Genomic DNA, 23,065 nt, shown 5'->3' with positions numbered 1-23,065 from the left:
GTTGGAGGATATCAGAATTTTAATGGAGAGAGCAGCCACCAGGTTTCACTTGCCAATGACGGTCAATTAGACCGACTGCTCCTTGTTCGATAGCAAAGAGGATACCAGGAAAGCAGTACGCTCCATTCCCATTATTGATTTCATATGGCAGGAAGGCATTACGATTATGAGAACACTAGCGACCATAGCTTCAGTACTTCCTCTCATTGAGAAAAAGTATAGGGCTCCAGAGGATTTTCCATCCTGCCTCATAAGACACCCCAATCCAGATTCGATCATCTCCCAGGCAGCACAGATGTGATACAAGAACCCTGCCACCCCAATCACTACTCCACCTGATAAGGAGGGGGGTAGGAGGGACATCCTTGGAAAGCGTTTTTCCACTATGTCTGCAGTCACAATCAATGCGGCAAATGCTTTAGCTATCATTGTCCGCTATGACCGCCAAATGTGTTTGGATATGGCTGCTTTATACACAGGGGACAGTAAGCAGGAAGCAACTAAGATGTTGTTAGAGGAGGAACGTGCAGCGTCGGAAACAATCGACTGCGCCCTCGACGTAGCCAACATGGGCTTTAGACAATTTGCTGGTGCCTCCGTGCTCAGAAGGCAGGGATGGCTGAAGGCGGCTACTTTTAGGCCTGAGATGCAGACAAAAATCTTGAATATGGCTTTTGATGGAGATTCTCTCTTTGGAAAGCATATCGACGAGACACTGTTAGTGATCAAAACTGATGTGGGCACTGCAAAATCGTTGAGCACGTTACAATATCGAAAAGTGCCATTCAGAAGGGCTAGAGGATGAGGATTTACCTCTCACAAGTGAGGTTACCAGAGAGGTCAACAGTATCAGCCTTCTCAAGTGACCTAGATATAACCCCAGACCTTAACGACAGTCTTCGCACAGCTGGTTTCTCTCGTCAAGGGGGCTTCAAAAGAACCCCTTCACAATGTTGTGATTCTAACAGGAAACAGTGATCACGTCCAGGTACAAGCTTTTCTCCTCTTCCCATCCTGTGGGTGCGATGATTACTATGTGCATCAGTTGCGTAAGATAACAATGGGTCAGTGGGTGTTAGACATAGTTACCTCTGGACACACCCTAGAATTTACCCCCTACCCCTGTCTTCACTTACTACGCAAAGAAGCTTGTGTTATGCTCTCCAAAGGAGCAATAGAAGAGGTCCCTTTATCTCACATGGGAAAAGGTTTCTCTTCCCGCTTTTTCTTGGAAAAAAAAAAGAATAAAGCCAGAGAATGGAGACCGATATTCGACCTCCGGAATCTCAACAAGTTTCTCAGAAAGCAGACGTTCAGGATGGTAACACTGTTCGAGATTCTACACCGTCTCAACAAAGGAGACTTCATGACCTCGCTCGACATGGATGATCCATATTTTCACATCCTTATTCATCGGAAGCATCGGAAAACTTTAAGATTTACAGTAGCTGGTACCCACTACCAACACAAAGTACTATCCTTTGGCTTCAAATCGGCACCAAGAATCTTTACCAAGTGCTTTGCCCTGGTAGCAGCCGCCCTACAATCTCAAGGTCTCCAGTTATTTCCATACCTGGATGAATGGCTGCTCAAAGCACCAACAGCACAGAAGGCCAGTCAAACTACAAACACCTGCCTTCAGTTGTTCCGGAATCTAGGCCTCACTGTAAACAAGGAAAAATCTTCACTCCTTCCCAGTCAAGTCCTATTGTTTCTAGGATCAACGATAGATACCATCAACTGCAATGCTTTCCTATCACAAAGGCAAATACGATTGCAAAGACTGGCAAAGAATATATTGAAAAAAAGTGTCCGTTACAGTATGAACATACAAATAGCTCCTGGGAATGTGTTCTACAGCAATAGATCTAGTGCCACTTGCCAGACTAAGGATGAGGCCTCTTTAAGAGGAACTATAGAGGCAATGGCTGCTAACCTCGGGATCCTTAGAGTATATAATACTGATCGCAGCACGCATGAATGTGGCCCTGCAATGATGGATTCACACACCCGAACTCTCAGAGGGCCTTACTTTCCTCCAAACCATCCCAGATTTCATGCTGACGACAGACTCTTCTATGGACTGCTGGGGGGGCCATCGGCAAGAGTTACAAATACATGGCAAATGGTCACTGAGCAAAGACAACCGCACATCAACAGGCTATAGCTCAAAGACACATTTCTATCTTGTCACACTTCCTTGCCAAGGTTCCTCTGCTCTAGTTCGTACGGACAATACGACCAGCATGTACTACGTCAACAAGCAAGGAGTAACCAAATCATCACACTATCACAGGAAGCGCAAGAGCTGTGGGACTGGACTACGCAACATAGAATCTCGCTCAAAGCAGAACATGTTCGAGGGCGGCACAATACACTGGTGGATACGTTAAGCAGACTGGAGTCCAATTGCCACGAATGGGAGTTGGAACAGATCCAGCTCGACAAGGTGTTTTGGATGTGGGGAAAGCCAGCTTTAGACCTCTTTACCACAAGAGAGAACGCCAAATGCCAGTCCTATGCCAGCAGGTTCCCTCTTCCGGGGTTGTGGGGGAAAGCCCTTTTAATGCGATGGTCCGGGATCTATGCTTACGATTTTCCCCCTCTCCCATTAATCGCAAGGGTTCTGACCAAGATGAAAATGGAAGGCTGTCGGCTGATCCTGATAGCAGCATGATAGCCCAGGCAGCACTAGTTCCCGGAACTTCTTCTCTTGTCAGAATCGGAGCCCATACACCTACAACCATCTCCATCCCTCCTGACCAGAGACAAGGGCCAAGTCTGACACCCAGTCCCAGAGTCTCTTCATTTGCATGCATGGCTCCTGAGTTCTTAAAGTTCAGAGACATGAATATCTCACAGGAGTGGAGGGACATCATTGCAAAATCCAGAGCTGAAAGCACTAATAAGATGCATCTCCTTAAGTGGAAGTAGTTCTGCTGCTGGTGCCAGGGGAACAACATGAACCTGTTGCAAAGCATCTCCAGAACAGATTTTGCCATATCTCCTCTCCTTAGTAAAGTCAGGTCTCCAATTCTCGTCCGTGAAGGTGCACCTCGCCACGATTTCCCAATACAGGAGATCTCCCAGTTCTGTCTCTCTGTGCCTCCAGTCTAGTAAAGCAATTCATGACGGGGTTCTTCCATGCCTTCTCTCTGGTGCGAGCACCCCCTCCAGAATGGAAGCTCAACTTTGTCCTCACGCAATTGATTAAGCAGCCCTGTGAACCAATTCACAAAGTTGATCTGAAATTTCTAACTTGGAAGGTGGCTGTTCTATTGACACTCACTTCCATGAGGAGAGTTTGCAAGATCCAGGCATTTACCGACCATTATTCATTTCTTCATCTCACAGAAAACTATGTGGCTCTGTGAACAAACCCGACTTTTATTTCAAAGGTACTGACTCAGTTCCACCTTAAAGAACCAGTCATACATCAGCCTTTTTTCCCAAATCCTTCTACTCCAGCATAGCAAGCGTTTGAACACTCTAGATGTAAAAAGGTGTCTCATATTCTTCCTGCAGAGGACTAAAGACATAATAGAAACTGATCAAGCTACTTGTAGCTTACTGACAGGGCTGAGAAGGAATAGCAGTTGCGAAGGCTACTGTCGCCAGATGGGTCTCTACAGCAATCCAATTCTGCCATGACCAACACAATGGCACATTCTACCAGAGCAGTGTCCACGTCAGAAGCTCTTTTCGCTGGAGTGCTACTGGAAAATATTTGCCGTGCTGCAACATAGAAAAGTGTCAACACTTTCACACGGCACTACTGTCTGTATTCTAGGCAGCGTGAGGATGCAGTAGTGGGTCGAGCGGTGCGGCGTCATCTCCAACTAAAGTGGGCTGTCTTTCTGGTGAAGAAGTAAATTATACTTTCTACTGTCTTGAAATTGCATAGGATTGCTTAATATTATTTGTTAAAATTGTTTCTAATTAGTCGGAGCTACAAAGGATATAGCTTATCTCTCTATTGCTGTAGTTAAACATTCCATTGCATGCCTCATGAACACAGTATGATATAGGCACATGATATAGGTGCTTCATGTCCTATTTTATACATGTAGTAAAGCTTCTAAGTTTGATAGTTATTTACATACTTACAAATGTCCCTGCTTTTTATGCACTGACTTTAGGTATTTGATTTGCATGTCTCCCTCTATCCACTACCGACAGTATGATGTTTGGGGTACTGCTTGCTATTCTGATTCAAGCATTTGAATCTATGAAAGATACCCCAAAACTGGATAAGAAAATGAGTTACTTACCTGTAACTGTGGTTATCCAGTATTGGTATCTTTCATAAATTCACATGCAACCCACCCTCCTCCACATTGAGGCTTCTCTTTTGCTTTTATGGGATTCTTACTTCCCACTTGTGCTTAGAATATCTAACGAGTGTTCTAGAGGATGCTGATTGGCTGTGATTGTCTGTGGTCAACATTTGGGCCTTTTTTTTTAAAAAAAAAAGAACATAGATATGCTATTAATAGCATGATCAAGAGCCATTATATCCTATGATTTTTACTAAATGCTGCTTGATTTTTATAAAAAATGTAAAACATGGGACTCTGCCATATCGGCGATGGGGAATGATTCAAGATACTAATTTCTTCTGTTACATATGGTGGTATCAAATGTATCACTTTCAACTGCTAACTCCTATCCTTCAACTCGCTTTCTCATTTTCCCATCCCCAAACGAGCAGGCTTTAGATTTACTCCTATTTGGGGACTTCTGAGGTCACGCCCTCGCACATACTAACCAGCACTGTTTTGTCTCTACGTAAGCCCTCCGAAAACCATCTGGACACACCAGATGGATCTCCGTGTCTGGCACTCAGTCATCCCATAAGCAACAATAGCAAGTAAATCCACAATTGCGATAACTAAATTGGATATAATAATATCTTTATTCCATTACTGGCTCAAAGCTGTTGAGTTAGCAGTTTCGATATCCAAGTGTCGGAATGTTTGTACTTCTCATCATAGGCAGTCCTGAGATGTATTGACACCCTTGCTTCTAAAGGTACTGAAACAGGACTGTTTTGATGCCAGATATAGATCAGATCTGTCCAGCTCTATCTATTAGCGTTCAGAGTTGGGGTTGGATCTCTCTTAGACCAGCTTAACGTCTGCATAAATCCATTTTTTTTTTTTGCTTGTCCTGTTCTATCCTCTGAATCCTGTAAGGCAACCACACACAAGCCTGGCTGTACCAGAGAGGCAACAGTAGACAGCCTTGTCTTATAACTTGTCCCATTGACCTGTGGTTTCCTTTATGAATTTCACCCAGCTAATAAACCTAGGACATAAACTCGTCCAGCTTAGAACGCTAAATAGGGTGGCCCATCTGATAGAATTGCACATCTTTTCGAGATGGAGAGAAGCAAGACAGATCTCTGACCTCCTCGCCGCTCTTCAGTCCTCCTCCATGTTATGTGCCAATCTCATCCGGTTGAACCCAGTCTTCCTCCACGTTGATCTTCATAAACCAGGCCCAAGTCAGCCGCTGCATCCTGCTGGTTGCTATTAGGAAATAGGTGCTACAGACATAGATTTGAAGTATACAAAAAGTGATGATGGAATACCTAAATTAATCTCAGCCACTGGTAATTACTTGGGACGCATCCCAGTCCATCATCTGAGAACACCTGCTTGTGTTCCCACTTCCAGTATCACTGGTTGCTAATGACCGTCCATATGCACCATGACGTTCTGTGGTAGGCAATCTGTGTCTTATTAGTGTTTAAGAGTTTTTAGGTCTCGCCTGACCCAGCGCATGCGCTGGTCTGGCGAGACTTATTGAGAGGGCTCCAAAAAGTGCTACCAGGCCAGCCTAGAGCTACAGTGCATGTGCGCGGGCGCGCGCGCCGCGCTTTACCGCGATTACTTTCACTTTCGCGGCCTCTTTGACGTTTGATCGCGATCACTTTCACTTTCGTGACCGCACGCCCGCTTGGCATAGCTAATAGGTCTCGCTTTTGGAACCTTATAAGTATTTAGTTATGCAACTGTTGCATGGCTAAATACTTATAAGGTCCCAAATGCGAGACCTATTGGCTATGCCAATGCTTGTTACTTGAGCATTGCCTCCTAGCTCATATCACCCCAAGTTCTTTCCTTTGTTCATCAAATAGTTTAGGGAATGCGCAGATCCCCAGTATGCTATCTAAATCCCCATTCAGGTTACAATGACTGTCGGTATAGCTTCTACAGATTTCTATGAAAAATGTTATTCTGTCTATACTATGGCCCGGTTCTTATCTATTACAGGTTTAAAATACATTTTGAAGCGGAATTCCCTTTTCAGTATCCATGCTAGCAGTTTGCCCATTAGATACTCTTAATAAAAACATTTTTTTTTTTAACTACAGAGTTTTTATATAGTGCGAACTTGACCCGAATCGGTAATTGGAGCGTTTTTCATAACACCAGTTGCATTACATGAGGACACATTCATTTTTTGTTAGGCACAGGGAGATTAGGTGATTTGCCTAGAATCACAGGATGTTCAGCGTCATTGCCGAGACTCGAACCCAGTTCCCCAGATTCAAGGTCAACCGCCCTAGCCGTTAGGCCAATTCCTCTCCCCAGTTGTCTATGCGAGGTCATCTGAAACCTCTCTATCTGCTTTATGAGCGCACTTTAGTTTTTTCCTTCAGCAAGACAATTGGAATGTGCTGTTTTTTTAACCTCTTTTCCAGTTGGTCAGCCTTAGACTCACTATTCATACTGTTTCTCATGAGTTCATCTGGTTTTCAGGATCTTCCCTTTGGCAACCCTCCTCACCACCACCTTCATAATGTCCCGTTGTTTGACCCTATAGGAACCAGCATTCTCAAAATGATTCTCTTTCTTCCCCATGGGCATACAGAAACTGAGTTCCATCAACACATTTGAGGGCATTATGTATGTCGTGGCCTAGGATCTCTCGCACCCTCTCCAGTGTCCCAATTACCACACATCCCTCCTAGCCAGTATATCTTGGCCATGATGGGAGCGTTCACCTAATATCCTCCCCTAATATGCCACTCAAGCAAATAATGGTGCAGCTGCAGATGTCAGCATTTAATCAAGCCTCGAGTTGTCACCATGCACAAAAGAGAGGATGGAGTATTTCCAAGCTTTTTTATTTCTCCCTTCACAGGTAAAACAATCCCACATTTTGAGATGCTTTCCTCAGGGTCCTGGATTTATTCCTGACAGTTTTACTAGCCTGTGGGTCTCTGTCAGGTGTCACCTTGATCACACTGTTATGATCTCCTGCCCAAAATATGTACTTATCAACACCGAGACCTGCATGCTTCCTTTAGCTGTGGGAAAAACTGTAAGCAGTGTTAAGTGCATACATGTTCTACAGCACCACGTCCAGGCCATCCAGTTTAACAACTAATCAAACATACCTTCCTTCTTTGCCTATAACCGATGGCAAAACAATCTCCCAACCCCCAAACACAGCCCTTACCTTGGACTGCCTTTTGAATCACTCCTCTCACAAAACTTGGGGTAAATTTATGTTCAAGGAAGATGGGAGGCAGGAAGCGGTAGCACCTCCATAGGATTGAACTCTACATTTGAATGAACACCAGCACCACCCTGTCCCCACACATCTGCAAACCACCATGCATTCTACAGCCTACCTGCATGAACTTTGTAAGAACTTAGGTTGTGCCTGGGCAGCACATGTTCTGCTCTGCGAGGCATGCTTTATTTGAGTATAGACTGGAAGCCCTGCCCATATTTGTCATTAGTTTGCGTCATTGTCCTTCGTATATGCTGGCTTCTGATTCGTTGTTAGGCTTGTTAGTCCCTCTTTAGTACCACCTTGTCTTCATTTGTTACCCCGCATGAAGACTGCCCCTTTTACTTCTGTTGTTACATGGTATGTCGTATTTAGTCTGTAAGCACTTTTTTCTTTAATGAGTTTCTCCTACTGTAGGCACGACATGCTATCCTGCAGTATTCAGAGCGCCGTGGGCGCTTTCACTTTCCAAGCAGCCTGGGACAATGTTAAATAGTTAAATAGGTCTCGCATTTACAAGAGTTTCAGTTTTTGGCATTGTAAATGACAATGCCTTTTATTTATGTGTTAATTATCAAAACAGATAAATAAAAGGCATTATCATTTACAATGCCAATAGCTTAAACTCTCGCAAATTCGAGACCTATTGCATTGCAAATGCTTGTTGTGTCTGTCAAGATGTGACGGTGAATAGATGACTTATCCGTATCTGGATGTTAGACATTGATACATGCATTATAATTAGACCAATTGAGAACACTAATCACATCGGGTTTATTGACTGGAGGGGAACGCATCCCCTGCTTCCCCTTTGGGTCCTGTCGCCCCAGAGTGCTGAGCTGGGGTGACTGTCTCATTCCACCTGATCTACAGATCGCTCACTCATCGGTAACGTGGGCATTCCTTAGGTGGTTGCACATGCTTGCCCGATCCAGATACACAACGGCAGGTTCAGTGTGGTTGCTGTGTTTTGGGTTCGAGGGTTCCGGCGAGCCCACAATGAGCATACATTTGGAGATGCCTGCTTAAACCTGATAGACTGGCCTCGACCTTCCCATATGACCAGTATCATGTGTTGTATTCTGATGCTATACACTTAAAATCAATAAAGAATGGTGGATAATAATAATATTAATAATAATGATAATAAATAAAAAAGAACACCAATCACAGTCCCTGGAGACGTGAGTCCTTCTGTGCCCACCCCAAGAATGACATCCTCCAGTACCAAGATAGAGTCACTCAGCTCCCAGTGGCACTGTAGCAGCCAGTGAAGCAGGCTCTCAAGTTCATAGTTTGTCTGGGAGTCAAACCATCTCCTGGTTTCACTACTATGACCTTGTCTCAGTCCCAAGCTGCCTCATGGTCTTTGGAAAAAGTGCAGGTTTTTTCCCGGCAACTATCATGGACTTTGCAGGTAAGACAATCATTAACTTCTTTTAAAGGCCTTTCCCTTCCTTCTTTGTTGCGTCATGCCTGCTTCTTGTTCCTGCGCATGTTGGGTGTATTGCGAGATTAGAAGAGACAACATTTCTCAATGCACTTTTGGCCAATTTGAATTTGGATGGGATCCTATTCCTCTATTTTAGCAATCGTGATATTCCAGGTCACGGAGGCGATTTGGAAGGTGTCGAGACACAGACATCTGTGCGTCCGCCCCACTGCGGAAAATGGCAGACCAGGCCAGGGGACGAATTTGAGTCTTAATCCAGTTTTCCAAAAATAGTTGCTTTCTCTCAGGGTCTCACGAATTCGTTGTTACGATGTAATCTCCTCTTGGCTTTTTCCACATGCAGTTTCAGTTTCTTAGTCGATTTTAGTAATTTGTGGCTGGCGCTTGCACTTGTACCAGGCTCTCTGCTTTGACCTTTGAAGTGCTCCCAACCAGGGTGCCTACTAGAGGCCTTCCCTAAATGCCCCACACCAGGTTGAGGTTTATAGCGACATCAGTCTTTAACAGTGAAGTTTTAGTGTCTCTAACAATCAGCGGGGTACAATATTTCGAGTGGGTCAGTGCTCATTATGGATTACATCTTCCTGCAGACGTGATGGTACACTGTAGCTCCTTCCCTGAGGGGGCCAGCTTTGTGTACTCAACAGTTTTGTTACACTACAAGAGTTGAGCAAAATAGTCTTTGACCATATTGTTCACACAACAGGAGCAGCTGTGGCAGAAGATGAGATGTAGGGCTTCTATGCCGAGAACCTGTTGTAGGAAGCTGGCTCTGTATATACTATTCCAAAATGAGGTATAGTGTGCACCGAGTCCAGTGGAACCCCAAAGGTAGACAGAGGTAAAAGTAGATAGCACCTCTTTGAGGTAGTGTGGGCGAGCAGTAAGGCTTTATCAGAGGGTAGTGTTAAGCATTTGTTGTGCACACTGTCAGCAAATGATGCCACACACTCAAAGACTGAACTCAGACCAATTTTGTTTGTATAACAATATTAAGTTATTTTATTTCTAGAGCCAAGCCTGGCACGGGTAAGTGAAATAAATGGTTTTCAAAATCTTCTCAGTGTTTTACAATTGAAGTTCAAATGCAATTAATTGAAATACAGGTAAGTTAAAATGTCGAAATTACTTTTCAGATTACTTTTTAAGTTACTTTTTCTACTTGGTGTGATATGACTAGATATCACACTGGGACATTTCCTAGAGAAAAAGTAAGTAAAATCAGTTTTGCACAGTTGTAGTTTTTTAGGTTTTCATACAAATCAACTCCACACACAACAATTTTCAAGGGAAAACAGTCAATGTATTCCTAAAGAGAGGAATTAAGTTATCGGTTAACAGGTAAGTACTCGGTCTTTGGGGTTGAGTTTCTTGGGTTAGAATAAGGGTTCTCCCAGGGTCAAGGATGCACTCTCAAAGCACCCTCAGCGGCACTAGGGCGGCCGGGTGCAGAGTGCTGAGGTCTATTGTTATCCAATAGGGGATGGGGGGCCTCCGGTTGGTGGCTGCTCACGAGCAGGCCACAGGGTTGTGGGAGCAAAGCTCCTGGTGTTAGGCTCAGGGCAAAGGGGGATTCGAGTTGGCACCCAAAGTACACCTGCAGGGGCGGCTGGGTGCAGGGTGCCGTTTTGGCGTTGGGTCCCCTGTTGGTTTCAATGGGTATTCTCCGGTTTCTCTATTTGTGGTAGTGTGGGCGAGCAGTAAGGCTTTATCAGAGGGTAGTGTTAAGCATTTGTTGTACACACTCAATAAGCAAATGATCTCACACAGTCAAAGACTGAACTCAGACCAATTTGTTTGTATAAAAAATATTATTTAGTTATATTTATTTTCTAGAACCAAGCAAGCCTGGTACAGGTAAGTGTAAATGGTACTTTTCAAGGCAGGTTGAATAATATAAGCAAGCTGAATGAAAATGTTTTTGTTACAGGTTTGTAAATCTTTTCAATACTGTGGAAATTACTGTTAAATTTCTTATGATTACTTTACGGATTGCTTTATGGATTACTTTTTCTACTCACTGTGATCTGCCTAGATAGTACACTGGGTCATTTCCTAGAGAAAAGGTAAGCAAAGCAGTTTTTAGTTATTTGCAGTTTTTCAAGTTCTCATACAAACCAACTCCACACAAAACAATTTTCAAGGAAAAACAGTCAATGTATTCCTATGTAGAAAATGTGGTTATCGGTTAACAGGTAAGTACTTGATTGTGGGAGTTAGTATTCTGGGGTAAGTACCCAGGGTCAAGGATGTACTCTCAAAGCACCCTCGGCTGCACTAGGTTGGCCGGGTGCAGAGTGCTGAGGCCCAGTGTTATCCAGTGGGGGCTAGGTGGCCTCCAGTTGGTGGCTGCTCACGAGCAGGCCACAAGGTTGTGGGAGCAAAGGTCCTGGTGTTAGGCACATAGCAAAAGGGGATACGAGTTAGCACCCAAAGTACACCCGCAGGGGCGGCTGGGTGCAGGGTGCTGTTTTGGCGTCAGGTGCCCTATTGTTTTCAATGGGAGTTGCCGGTTTGGGATTTTGGATTTTGGCTGTAGTCTCAGTCCAGGAAGACTTCCGGGAGAAACCAACAGCTGGGCAGGTAGGTTGTAGGGCTCAGGGACGTAGGTGTACCTCAGGCTCTCTTCTCTTGGGCGCAGGGCAGCTGGATGCAGGGGTTTCTTTTGAGGTCGCATTTCACCTTACCGGTCCACTTGCCGTTGGGGCGGTCTCAGTGCAGAGGCTGTAGGTGATGTGTGGGAGTCTTGGAGGAGTCAACCCACGGTGGACTCTGACTCCGGAGCGCTGGGGTACCATGCTGGGACCGGTGGGCCAGCCAGATTCGGACCATAGGCGTTGGGTGCAGTGGTGGCTCCAGGCGTCGGGTTTCTTTATCCTCGGCAGGCTCAGAGTCTGTCTTGGGAGTTTCTTTTGAACAGAGCTGCTGTTCACAGGAGATCCAGTCTTTGTTGAAGGCAGTCCGTCCTCCGAGGGGTTGTGGAGGTTGCTGGCTGCAGGACAAGGCGACTTTTGGCGCAGGATCTCTGGATACTGCAGACGGGCCGGTAGGGCTGGGGACAAGTCAGTTCTTCCCTGCAGTGTCCTCTGCTGGGCGTCTTCTTTCGTGCTTCTTCGTAGGTTATGGGAATCTGCCTTCTTGGTTCAGGGCTGCCACCTAAATTCTGTTTTTAGGGGGCAGTTTAGGGGTCTCTAGGTCAGTAGCCAATGGGCTACTAACCTTGGGGTGACTGCACCCTTAGTGTGCTCACCCCACGTGGGGGACTGAGCACAATCCCTAATCCTGATTGGAGAGTACCTGCCATCTGCAAGATGACGGGCACTGAAGAGTGGGCTTCACCTTGCCTCCCCCACCTGAGGGGTAGGGTTGGCAGAGGTGAGCACACCTACTGGGCTGTGCTAAGTTTTCCTGCATGTCTTCCCGCTAAAAAGGAGGGGAGACAGGAAGGGAGCCTGCTCCTGATAGCAGGAGAGGCTGGGGGTCGCATTACAAAGGCGGCAAGTCCTTTGAAGCTCCCCTGTCACAGATGGCTCTTCCTGGCCTGGGGGAGGTGTGACCACCTCCGCCCAGGAAAGGCTTTGTTTTTGGGCTCAGGGAGCAAAGGCTCCCACCCCAGGATTCCAGAGACATGTCTCGTGGTAGCAGGCTGGTGTGTACCAGTCAGGAAACCCATCAGAGGCTGGTCGTTTTTCAGGGGGCATCTCTAAGACGTTCTCGGAGTGCGTTTTCCATTAAATCCCACACTGGCATCAGTGTGGGTTTAATGTCCTGAAAGTTTTGATAACAAACTTTCCAGTTTTCACTAAAGCCATAATGGTGCTGTGGAGTTCGTAATGACAAACTCCCACCACCATATACTCTTAATGGCATTACTGCACTTACAATGTCTAAGAATTGATCTATACACTGTCTGGGTACAGGACCCATGCACCTGTACCCTCACCACTGGTATAGTGCACCCAGCTAGATGGGTGGCTGACCAATGCCAGGGCAGTGGGTTGTAGGCATGCCACACAGATGTGTGGCATGTGGACTCTTCCCTCTGTGCTGCACCAAAACACACAGCCTGCAATGTGACTGTGTGTGTGTGTGTGTGTGTGTAAAGGTACAGGGCCTCTAAGGGTGGCACAATAAGTGATGCAGCCCTTAGAGGCCTTCCCTGGCCACAGTGCCCTTGGTACCCATGGTACCTTTTACAAGGGACTGACATGTGGCCAGAGAGGTGCCAATTAGGGGTACAAGGTACAGTTGGGGGAAAGAACATAGGCCCTTGGAACCTGATTGGCACGGACCCAGGACACATCAAGTCAAAGTTAATCAGTAGTCAGGCAAAAAGTGTGGGGGGGTGTTACTGCAACCGAAATCCAGCTTCCTACACTTGTGCTGCATCCGCAATGTAGAGTTACTAGTAGCTGAAAGTTCCCTTCTCGGAGGGAGAATTATCTCTATGGCCAAGTTCTCGTAAGGCAGTTGAGTTCATGCAGCAGATATTACAAGGTTGTTGCAGTGGCCACCATTTGATACTACAGTCCCCTTGTTTCCTCAGTTGACAGACACAGTCAGGTAGCCAGCTCTTTCCGGTTCAATTCAGTAACCATGTAGTTCTACCTAGCCAGATGGTAGCCGCAGGCCCCAGATACTGGCCTGCCCCCATCTACAGTCCCTGTGTGGTCCTTCTCTGTACAATCCAGTCACACAAGGAAAACATCAAAGCATGCTACTGCATCTCACCTGCACCCAGTCCCCTCTGGACCTTTCCCCATCTCTGTTACACAGGGCCTTGCATTGTCTCATTGATTGCGTGACCTGGCCCCAGCCATTAATAAACCTAGCCCAAAAATGTTGTAGATTCACTGATAGTTCCTGAGATAAGGGTTGTTAAGACCCAGCCTGCTCAGGGATTTCACTTCCTATTCTGTTTCCCCAGCCTTTCCTCTCGTTCCAGCCTGTGATGGGATCCAGTGGTTGTCAATGGGCATCATCCCCCAAACACCGTTTTCATCCTCATTCTAGTACATGGTAGAGACTTTAAACACCCTGAAGTTAGTTGGAGCCAGAGTCTTCTTTCAGGACCCGGCCCCTCACCTCAGGTTTGCTCATTCTGGGCCTACAGTCATGGGCCTTACAGACCAGTGCAAATCCAGTCTTCACTGGGAGTGCCGCCTGTCCCAGGATTCATCATCTTGGGGCACAGCTCAGCTGAAGGCATAAAATGCCTGGGGGTGGGAGATTTACAGCTATGGTGGGGTGGCAAAGGGGTCTTTAATTATAACCCCCTCCCATTGAGAGTCTAGTGGGGTTCTTGCCACCTTTGGAAGTGAGGCCTGTGGGCCAGTCCTCCCCTCTTTTTGGTTTTTACATACCTCAAGCATGCAACAATAAATTCTGAGTGTTGGCATGCAGAGAAAGGAAACAATACAAAGAATATGCAGTTTGTGTTTTTTCAAGATCCTCCTCAACTCCCAGTGTCCCTGCCCTACTCAGGAAGATAAAGGGTGTCCACAGACATTGGAGTTACGAGTAGGGTTATTAGATTTCCAAATCCAAATAGGTCCTGTATATATGAATATCCCAAGACCAGGAGTTTTCAGTGATCAAAAAGGGGAAGACACTTGAAATAAACACACTATGCACAAAACTATGCTCTACACGTTTTTCTTGCATATTAAATGTGCATGTCGGCAAGGCTTTAAATAAAGAACGGCTGTGGCCGCGAGTAAGGTTGCATATGTTTGTCTTCAAGCAATATCTAAATACTTGGAACACAATCAGCAACTTTAAATGTAAATCTGAGCACCGGTTTTAATATGAGAGGGCTGGAAGAACTAGGAAAATATCAATTCCTATCGAAATGTGTTCTTGTTTTGCATATATAAACGTTGTGGAGTTTAAGCACCCCTCCTCTCACACTTCCTCACTATGTTCTGCTAGGCCAAGTCCCCTTGGTAATAGCTCCATAATGGCACAGGGGCTTAGCTACCAATGGTGCTGCAAGTGCAGAGGCACCGGGGCTCACAGGGGCCCATTGAACTCTGAAATTTACTGTATTTTACTACCCCAACAGCAATTAAAGGGGCCATTTCCCTTGCTTTTACAAGGGTACATGGCATCCTTGCTATGCTTCTATTATGACAGTACCAATTGGATGCAGCACATTTAAATAATTTACACACAAAAATAATGTTGTTTTCTTTGTTTAGATGTTTGAATATAGCTGGGTATCGTGATATCAAGTCTGCCTTCTCTAATTAGGCTAAATGTGCTGCAATTTAACTGTGGTTATTATTGGCCCTTTGAATTTTTTAAAGGTAAAGAATGAGCAATCAAATGGCCAATCATGCTGTAAATAAAAAATCCAGAGAAACTTGATGTTGAATTGACAAGTGTGTTCAGAATTTTACTTGCTGCAGACGACCTAGTCTATGTACAATAAAAAGAATTGGGTTCATGCGTGTAACAATTATCATATTGGGTTGTGGATCTATGCATGATGACCAGATTCTTATGTCCGTTTTTTTTTAGACAATCTGATCTCTTGGTGAAGCTGAATCGATTGCTGGAAAGGTGTTTAAGGAATTCGAAGTGCATTGATACTGAGTCCCTGTGTGTTGCTGCTGGTGAAAAGGTGAAGATAATATAGAATAACTATTTTTATGATGCTGACTTTTTTTTTGTTTTTTTGAGAGGGTATTTTCGAGGTGTTTGATTCCATGTTTTTATTGTGACATAGGTACTGTTTGTTAAGCAGTCAGCATAAACAGTTGATGCATTGTATTGTTTTGCAGTGCCTCTTTTGTCGGCAATTGATGTGTAGTGATTACCGCTCCTCAGGGTGGGAAAATCAGGTAACAGGTGTTGCACCACAGAAAACCTGAATCGCCCTGTTTTAAAGAAAATCAGATTTTTGCGAAAAGATCATTTACTGATTTTTGACATTAAAGTTTTGCAACTTTGTAGTCATTGTTACCCTGATCATTAGATGGCTGTGCATCCGAAACTAGGAACTTTTCTACATTCTTCATGATTTACCTTGTTACGTTACATACTGTTCATGTCATATGCAATTAGGTAAACCTAGCGTGCAGAGTACTTAAATGTATCATTATGAATTTAATTAAGTCTGTGTGGAATACGCAAACTGGAGTTTTACTAAACAAGTGATTATTACCTGCTTGATGTATTGCTTTATCCTGTACTTTTACTGGAAATGTATGTTTTGTTGTTAAAAGCCCAAAAAGAATCTAAGAAGTTCTTTTAAAAAAAAAAAGAAAGAAAAAACCTTCTAAAACATTGGATTTTTAAAAATCATTATGCCGAACTGCATCTCATTTGGGGTCCAGATATGGAGAACTTTTGTGGTTGTTATGATGCTAGTTGTAGGAAGCTGGCTCTGTGTATGACATTGCTACTAGGTGACTATACCGTGCACAGAGTCCATGGGTTCCCCAAAAGTGTACAGGGCTCAATGTAAAACCCAAAGTGCTCGATTAGTGGTAGTGTGTGAGGGCAGCCTTAGGCCTAATACAGAGGATTGTAAGACCTTCATTGCACAACATTGTCCAGTAATTGACACACAACTCAAAAAGGAGATCTACACTAATTTTAGAAAAGTATTCTTTGTTTGTATTTTATTTCAAGCCAAGATGTTTCTTAATAAGGTAAGTACATTTAAAAAAAAAAAAGAATTTTTCACTTTCAAAAGTCGACGCCTAGAATATTATTTAACCAGTTCACTGTTATCCTACTGGGAAAACAATAATGCGGTTTAACAGGTAAGTACCACACTTACAAATCCAGTCTTCGGGCCCAACGGTCAGCAAGGAGCAAGGGGCAGGTGAGTACCAAACTTGCACCACCAGCGACACAGGGTTGGCCGGGTGCAGAGGTCAAATTCGGAGTTTGCCCCAATGCCTTTTAATGGAGACTGGGGTGCCTGGAGCCACACTGCTTGTGGGTAAGTGGATTGGGTTCAGGGGCCAAGCTTTGGGGTTAGGACCAGCAGGGGGGAGGGGAGGGGCAGGGCACAAATCAACATTATACATACACCAATAGCGGCACAGGTACAGGGTGCAACATCAGCATTGGGCGCCCAGTGCTTTTCAATGGTGATACTTCTTTTGACAAACAGGCTGCAGGCGTTGCACTGGAGGTTGCAAGAGGGAGACCAACGACAACAGTGGTAAGTAGAGGTGTAGTGGGTCATAGGCGCACCATCTATTCAGCTCACCAAGGTCCAAGGGCTTTGGGTGCATGGGTACTTTTTGAAGTCGGTCTTTTTACCGGAGCTGGTCGCGGTCAGGGGGAGCCTCTGGATTCAGGCTGTAGGCGTTGTCATGGAGGTCAGGAGCGGTGAGCTAACGCAGGATTCAAGGTCCGTATCGCTGGGGAGACTTCACTGGGCAGGTGGCACACTCCGACTTGCGTCAGGTGCAGAGTGGGCAGGACTTGCGGATCTGAAGGCACCGGAGTCCTTGGTGTTGGATTCTTGGGGACAGAACTGCTATCCTCAGGAGTTCTCCTCTTTTTCAAAATTCAGGCAGCTCCTCGGGTTTCTGGAAGTCGCTGGCTGCAGGACAGACGTTGTCTTCTTGCAGAGTCTTGGAAGCTGGAGACAGACCAGTAGGGCTGGGGACAAGTCAGCCGTCGTCTTCAGACTTCGTCCATCTTTGGTCACAGGTAACTAGTTTCCAGGTCAGGAGGAGCCACCTAAATACAGAGAGGGCGTTTTAGGGGAGTATTTGATAGGGCCAATGGGCACCTCACCGGGGGTGACTACACCTGCTGTTATGCCTCCCTCCTGTGGGAGGGGGATAGACTTAGCCTTGATTGGAGGAATCCCCTCATCTTCAAGATGAAGGGGACTGCAAAGTGAGTTGGCCAAGGTAGGCACACCCATGAGCCTGTCTAAGTTTTCCCGCCCAAAGTGGGGGTGTAAACCAAGGGCTGCCATCTGCTGCTAGGAGCAGAGGCTGGTTTTCGCATTAAGGTGGCTGGGCCTTTGAAGCTTCCCCTTCAGGCACTGGGCCCATCCGGAGGGAGGTGGTGTGACACCTATTCTCACAATGTCCATTGTTTTTAGTCCAAGAGAGCAGAGGCTCTCCACCCAGGGGTCCAAAAACATGTGCATGGCAGGCTGCATATAGCCAGTTAGTGACCATACAAGGGTTGGTAGGTTTTCAGGGGGGACCTCTGAGGTGCCCTGTGAGTACATGGTTTATAAATCTCACACTGGCATCCATGTGGATTTATTACAAGTAGCTGTTTGGTACCAAACATTCCTGGTTTCAGTGAAGCCATCATGATGCTGGGGAACTAGAGTTGTATAGTTTCCAGCCCATGTACTCATTATGGCTTCCCTGGCTCTTATAATATTTAAGAATTGAGTTCAGTATCGTAGGGACATATCTACTCATGTAGATATTCCCTCACCTTTGGTGTAGTGCATCCTGCCTTAGGGCTGCAAGGCATGCTAGAGGGGTGGCTTATCTATACCTTGAGGCAGTGCTGGCTGGCATGACACCCAGGCAGGGTTCCATGTCGACGTTGTCGTTTTTAACCTCGCAGGAGCATGCAAGCCGCAGGGGCATTGGCATGGTCCTACCTACCTGCAAGTAGCTTTCCTGTGTGCAGCACAGTCTACTAAATTAGAAGCTTTTGCTTGTTTGAATTAAACTATGTATACCCAAACTGAAAAATGTCTGTTCAAAATGAAAATGTCCGAGGTCCTGGGCTGGGAGCTTACACGTACATCGCAGCTGGCTCTGCTTCATGTCATGGAGGGGGTGGGGGGCAATGCCCACAAACGGCATCTCTAGCTCTTAGGTCTTACACTGGTGAAACAAGACATTGCTAAGGCGTGGAAGGCGACACGGGCCCCCTCGGTGGCCGCCTGGAAAAATATTCTGGACTTTTGCATGGGGGTGGAGCAGCCTATCTTTGTGGCCAGGGGTTGCCCGCGCAAACACTATCAAATATGGAAACGATGGGCGGAGTATCGGGGCCTATGGCTGAAGCCGCCTGCGATGGTGGAGCCTCCGTTGCCAGATTAAGTTTCTGGGCCTGTATGGCTGGGGGGGAGGGGGGGAGCAGGGAGGGTGTGCGTGCCTTGATTAGGACGCTTTGATCTCCTATTAATGCTGTGGACGAGACTGTATAGACTCAGTGCGATCTTTGGAGGGGGGGAGAGGGAGGGAGGGAGTTGGGGGGGAGGGGTTCAACATCATTTAATGTTTTCTCATACTGTATTGCTGATCCTGCAAAAGTCGATTGCTGTCATGGTTGTATTTGGTCTGATTTGGCAGATGACTCTGGCGTGCGGAACCCTACGCAATATATGCAAATTGACAAAATATGTTTAAAAAAAAAAAAAGAAAATGAAAATGTCATTTCGGAATTCCTAAGCTGATGTTTGGAGAAAAATAGTTGAATTTCACAATATATTTAAAGCTGATATTTGCGTGATACATCATTAAGCGTTGGGGAGAATTATACTAATATTACCTTGGAGCCAGAGGCATTGCAGCTATGGCTGTTTTATACTACAAACTTAGAGGCATTCCACATTGACAAAGCATATTTACATTACTGCTAGCAACCGTGCCTGATGCACTGCGGTGATTACTGTGGTAATCTTGTAAGTGATGGTCCATAATGTAATCTTGACTGATGTCATCACTATTTCATCATTATTAATAGTAGCTCAGGAATCTTTTTATTGAATAGCAGTAGCTCTTATTACAGATAAGGTTGTAGACGCCTGCTTTAATCCAAAGGGCATCACAGTGAACTGGAAGTGCCCATTCAGAGTGGAGAATGCAGATTATTCTTTTGATCCAGGGGTCAGGCCTATCTGCCAGTACCCTGATGTGAGATCAGTTGTACACAGATATTTGGTTTCCCCTAACCTGTCAATTAACTCATCTGCCCTAGGAATTGGATGAGCATCATTTCTTTCTTTTCACCATTGGAGTGAGGTTTGGGGCCCTTCCGGTGTCTTGTCTTGCCACTGGCTTGGCGGGTGACACAGGATTGACAAAAGTCCTCCACCTTCTGAGACAATCCTGGCTAGTAGAATTGATTGACCTATCTACTCTAGGAGATATCATGGGCCAAATTAAAGAGAATCTCTCTTAACCTCTAAGGTACTACCATTCTCCTGGTTGTACCAGGTTTAGGGTCTCTGGCCTTAGTATATAGGAGTCCCTCCTCCCAGTAGACCTTGTTGGTGCCACTGATGTCACCATTTTCCTGTACAGCAGCTTACTGCCCCAGGCTCTCAAGAGTGGGACAGGTTTCTTTTCTCTGGCACAGATCCTTCCTAAAGGGTCCCCCTGGTCCTAAGAGATCAGCCTGGTAAGGCCCAATCTCTTCAGGCTCAGTTCCCTCTTTAAATGACCAGCCCTATTCTTGAGAATAGTGGTTCTGGCTTGGGATCTGTTTAGAAGATGGTTCCTCAGTCTTCTTGCCCTTTCTCTTGTAGGGCTGATCCACTCTTTCAAGATCCAGCACCTCTTTTTCACTTTGAGCTTTGCTATGTGCTCTGGTTCTTACAAAACCCCATTATGAGAGTCCTAGCATGGTTGCATGGGTTCTCAGTTCGACTTAAGCCCAAACGGAAACCTCCAGGTCAGGGATGGTTGGGGACACAACCACTTTTCTTCTTTCCAACTTCTCCCCTCCAGTCCAAAGACACCATGGGATGGACTGTGATGACACTGTCAGCGTTGGTGACTGTATAGGTCTTTTCAATCGGGTGCTGATTTGAGTGAACCAGTTGCTGGGTCACCGTGGTGACACTAGCCCAGTATCTCTTAAGGCCTATTCTCTAGATCCATTACTCAAGGGGAACTGCCTGTATTTGTTCATATTAGTGGGCCAGGCAGCACAGGATAAATCTGTCCCTCCCTCAAAGACTATGGTTTCCTCAGTGGGGTCACTGACATGGTCAGGTCACATCTGGGATCCCATCTGAACATTAGTAACTGCAGGTGGACTAGAGGCATTTTTCTTATTGTACAGCTAGGGTCTCCAGTTCGATGTCCTAGTGCCTGACAGTTGTGACACAAAGCATACATGGGATCCCAGTTCTTCCCCTGGTACCCACCCTTGAACTGTGAAGAGGCTCTGGGCCCACCCTCCTGAGCATGTTTTTGGGGGCCTGAAGAAGACTGTGTATATTTTAAGGTTCTCATCCAGGGGATACTCATCAATAGTCATAATCTATGAATAATCCCCGCCCATGTGCGGGATCCCGGAGCATATAGAAAATACATATATATACATATATGTGAAAACATATACATGCAGCCTAAAAATGTTTCAAACATGGCAATGCTGTAAATTACATAGGTTTGCATTGTAGTGTCCCCTAACCCATAAGGAAAAAAGGAAGCACCAAGCCCATTGTCACACAACAATGCTTGATTGCCATAAAGCAAGCTTGTAATTGCAGGCATTTGCCTGTAGGCTGCAGTAGAGTATCAAGAAAACTGACTCCTTGCCTTTAAGGCATTAGAGTAAGGGGACCGTGCCTTTAAGACCTGCAGGAGACCCCTTGCTCCCATGATACACCACAGGTGACAGTTAGGTCAGTTCTTTTTTCCGGCTCCTTCTATGAGGATCCTGGAGCTTGAGCTCTTCAGTTTTGTGACTGAAAGTTTTTGACTTAAGAATTTTTTCAGAAATTCGACGTTTTCTGGCTTCTGAAAGCAGATTCTGCTGGTTTCCAGAACAATTTCAAGTTTTTTCCAGTCAGAATGCCTGCTTTATTCAGGAAATGCCCTTCCTGTGGCAATAAGATGGCACTGGTGGATCCACATTCTGTGTGTATTGTGTGTCTGCCAACTTCACACAATCCTGACCGGTGCCCCCACTGCCAGAAATTTTCCAGGCGCACTCTACGCGATAGAGAGCGCATTAAACTACATGCCCAGCTGGAGAAGGAGAGAAGCCGTCGTGAAGGCGACCATCCATCCTTAAAATCACCCTCTTCAGCTAGACGTCCTCAAAAACGGCGACATACCACCTCTCCTGACCCCAGGAAGACCAAGGTTCCAGGAGATTCGCCATCGACGTCGAAGGTACTGTCTAAGAAACCCAGGACGACTTCTGCGTCAAGAGATTCAGCTCGACGTCGAGATTCTCCGCCGCAGACAAGTAAGTCGGCGTCGAGGCACAGTCCTTCGGGCTCGAAGGCTGTTAGTCCGGTGAGATCCGAACTGTCTCCGTCGACGTTGAGGCTTCCGTCGACATCGAGACACTCTCCGCTGCCCTCGAGGGGGCCAGCGTCGAGAGCTGCGATGACTTTTATCTCGCCGCGAGTGGGTCGTTCGACGTCAAGGCATTCGACGGAGGAGCTCAACCCCCACTCGACGTCATGGAAGGTCGACGTCGAAGTCGCCAAGCTGACGTCATGGAAGGTCGAAGTCGCCAAGCCGACGTCATGGGAGATCGACGTCGAAGTCATCAGGTCGACGGCGAAGGTCGACGTCGAGGTCTCCGCAATGCCGTAGGCGATCGGCGTCGAGACCACCGTCGAGGGCGGAGCGCCATTCCCAACAATCGGCACCGATGGTGACACAAACATCATTGACGTCGAGGTGTTCGACGTCGAAGGATAGCGCTGCAGTGAACGTGGAGAGAAGAGCCAGATCTAGATCGTCAGGAGATCGATCATCATCTCCAGGCCTGCATATCGTGCAGATCTCTCCAGAAAAATCACCTAAGGCACTGGAGAAGTTTGGACTTTCACCTCACTAGTTGGAGAATGTGGGTACAGGTGACTGCAGAAGTCCGGGCTCGGACTTTTCCCGCACGTACTCTCCCTCCAGGATTCTCCGCGTAGGAGCAAGTCCCCTCCTGGTAGTCCAAAGTCACCTTCTCCACGCCGGTCACGATCCAGGGATCGTCCCTCTTCTCACAGAAGGCCAAGATCTCCTTCCAAACACACATCACGGTCCAGGGCTCATCACAGTGACCGTCCCCACATGAGGCGACGCACTAGATCGCCCACCTGGTCTTCCTCCACAAGGTCCTTGGTCCAGGACTATTCTACGACCTTGTCTTCTACACCCCCGTCACGAGTGT

The 23,065-nt window shown here is 46.1% G+C and overlaps 1 protein-coding gene across 1 annotated transcript in view; it reads left to right on the top strand.

Moving 5' to 3' along the window:
* The window catches only part of EXOSC9 (exosome component 9), a 447,763-nt gene that overhangs the window by 58,859 nt on the left and 365,839 nt on the right, over positions 1-23,065 (top strand). Inside the window, exon 4 of the mRNA XM_085641570.1 lies at positions 15,503-15,605. Within this exon, the coding sequence (XP_085497696.1) occupies positions 15,503-15,605 (103 nt within the window). The remainder of the gene's footprint in view (positions 1-15,502; positions 15,606-23,065) is intronic.

This window comes from Triturus cristatus, chromosome 2_2 (genome assembly GCF_964204655.1).
Source record: "Triturus cristatus chromosome 2_2, aTriCri1.1, whole genome shotgun sequence".
NCBI classification, from domain to species: domain Eukaryota; kingdom Metazoa; phylum Chordata; class Amphibia; order Caudata; family Salamandridae; genus Triturus; species Triturus cristatus.
The sequence above is the reverse complement of the archived record's forward strand: the minus strand, read 5'-3'. Positions and strand labels throughout refer to the sequence as shown.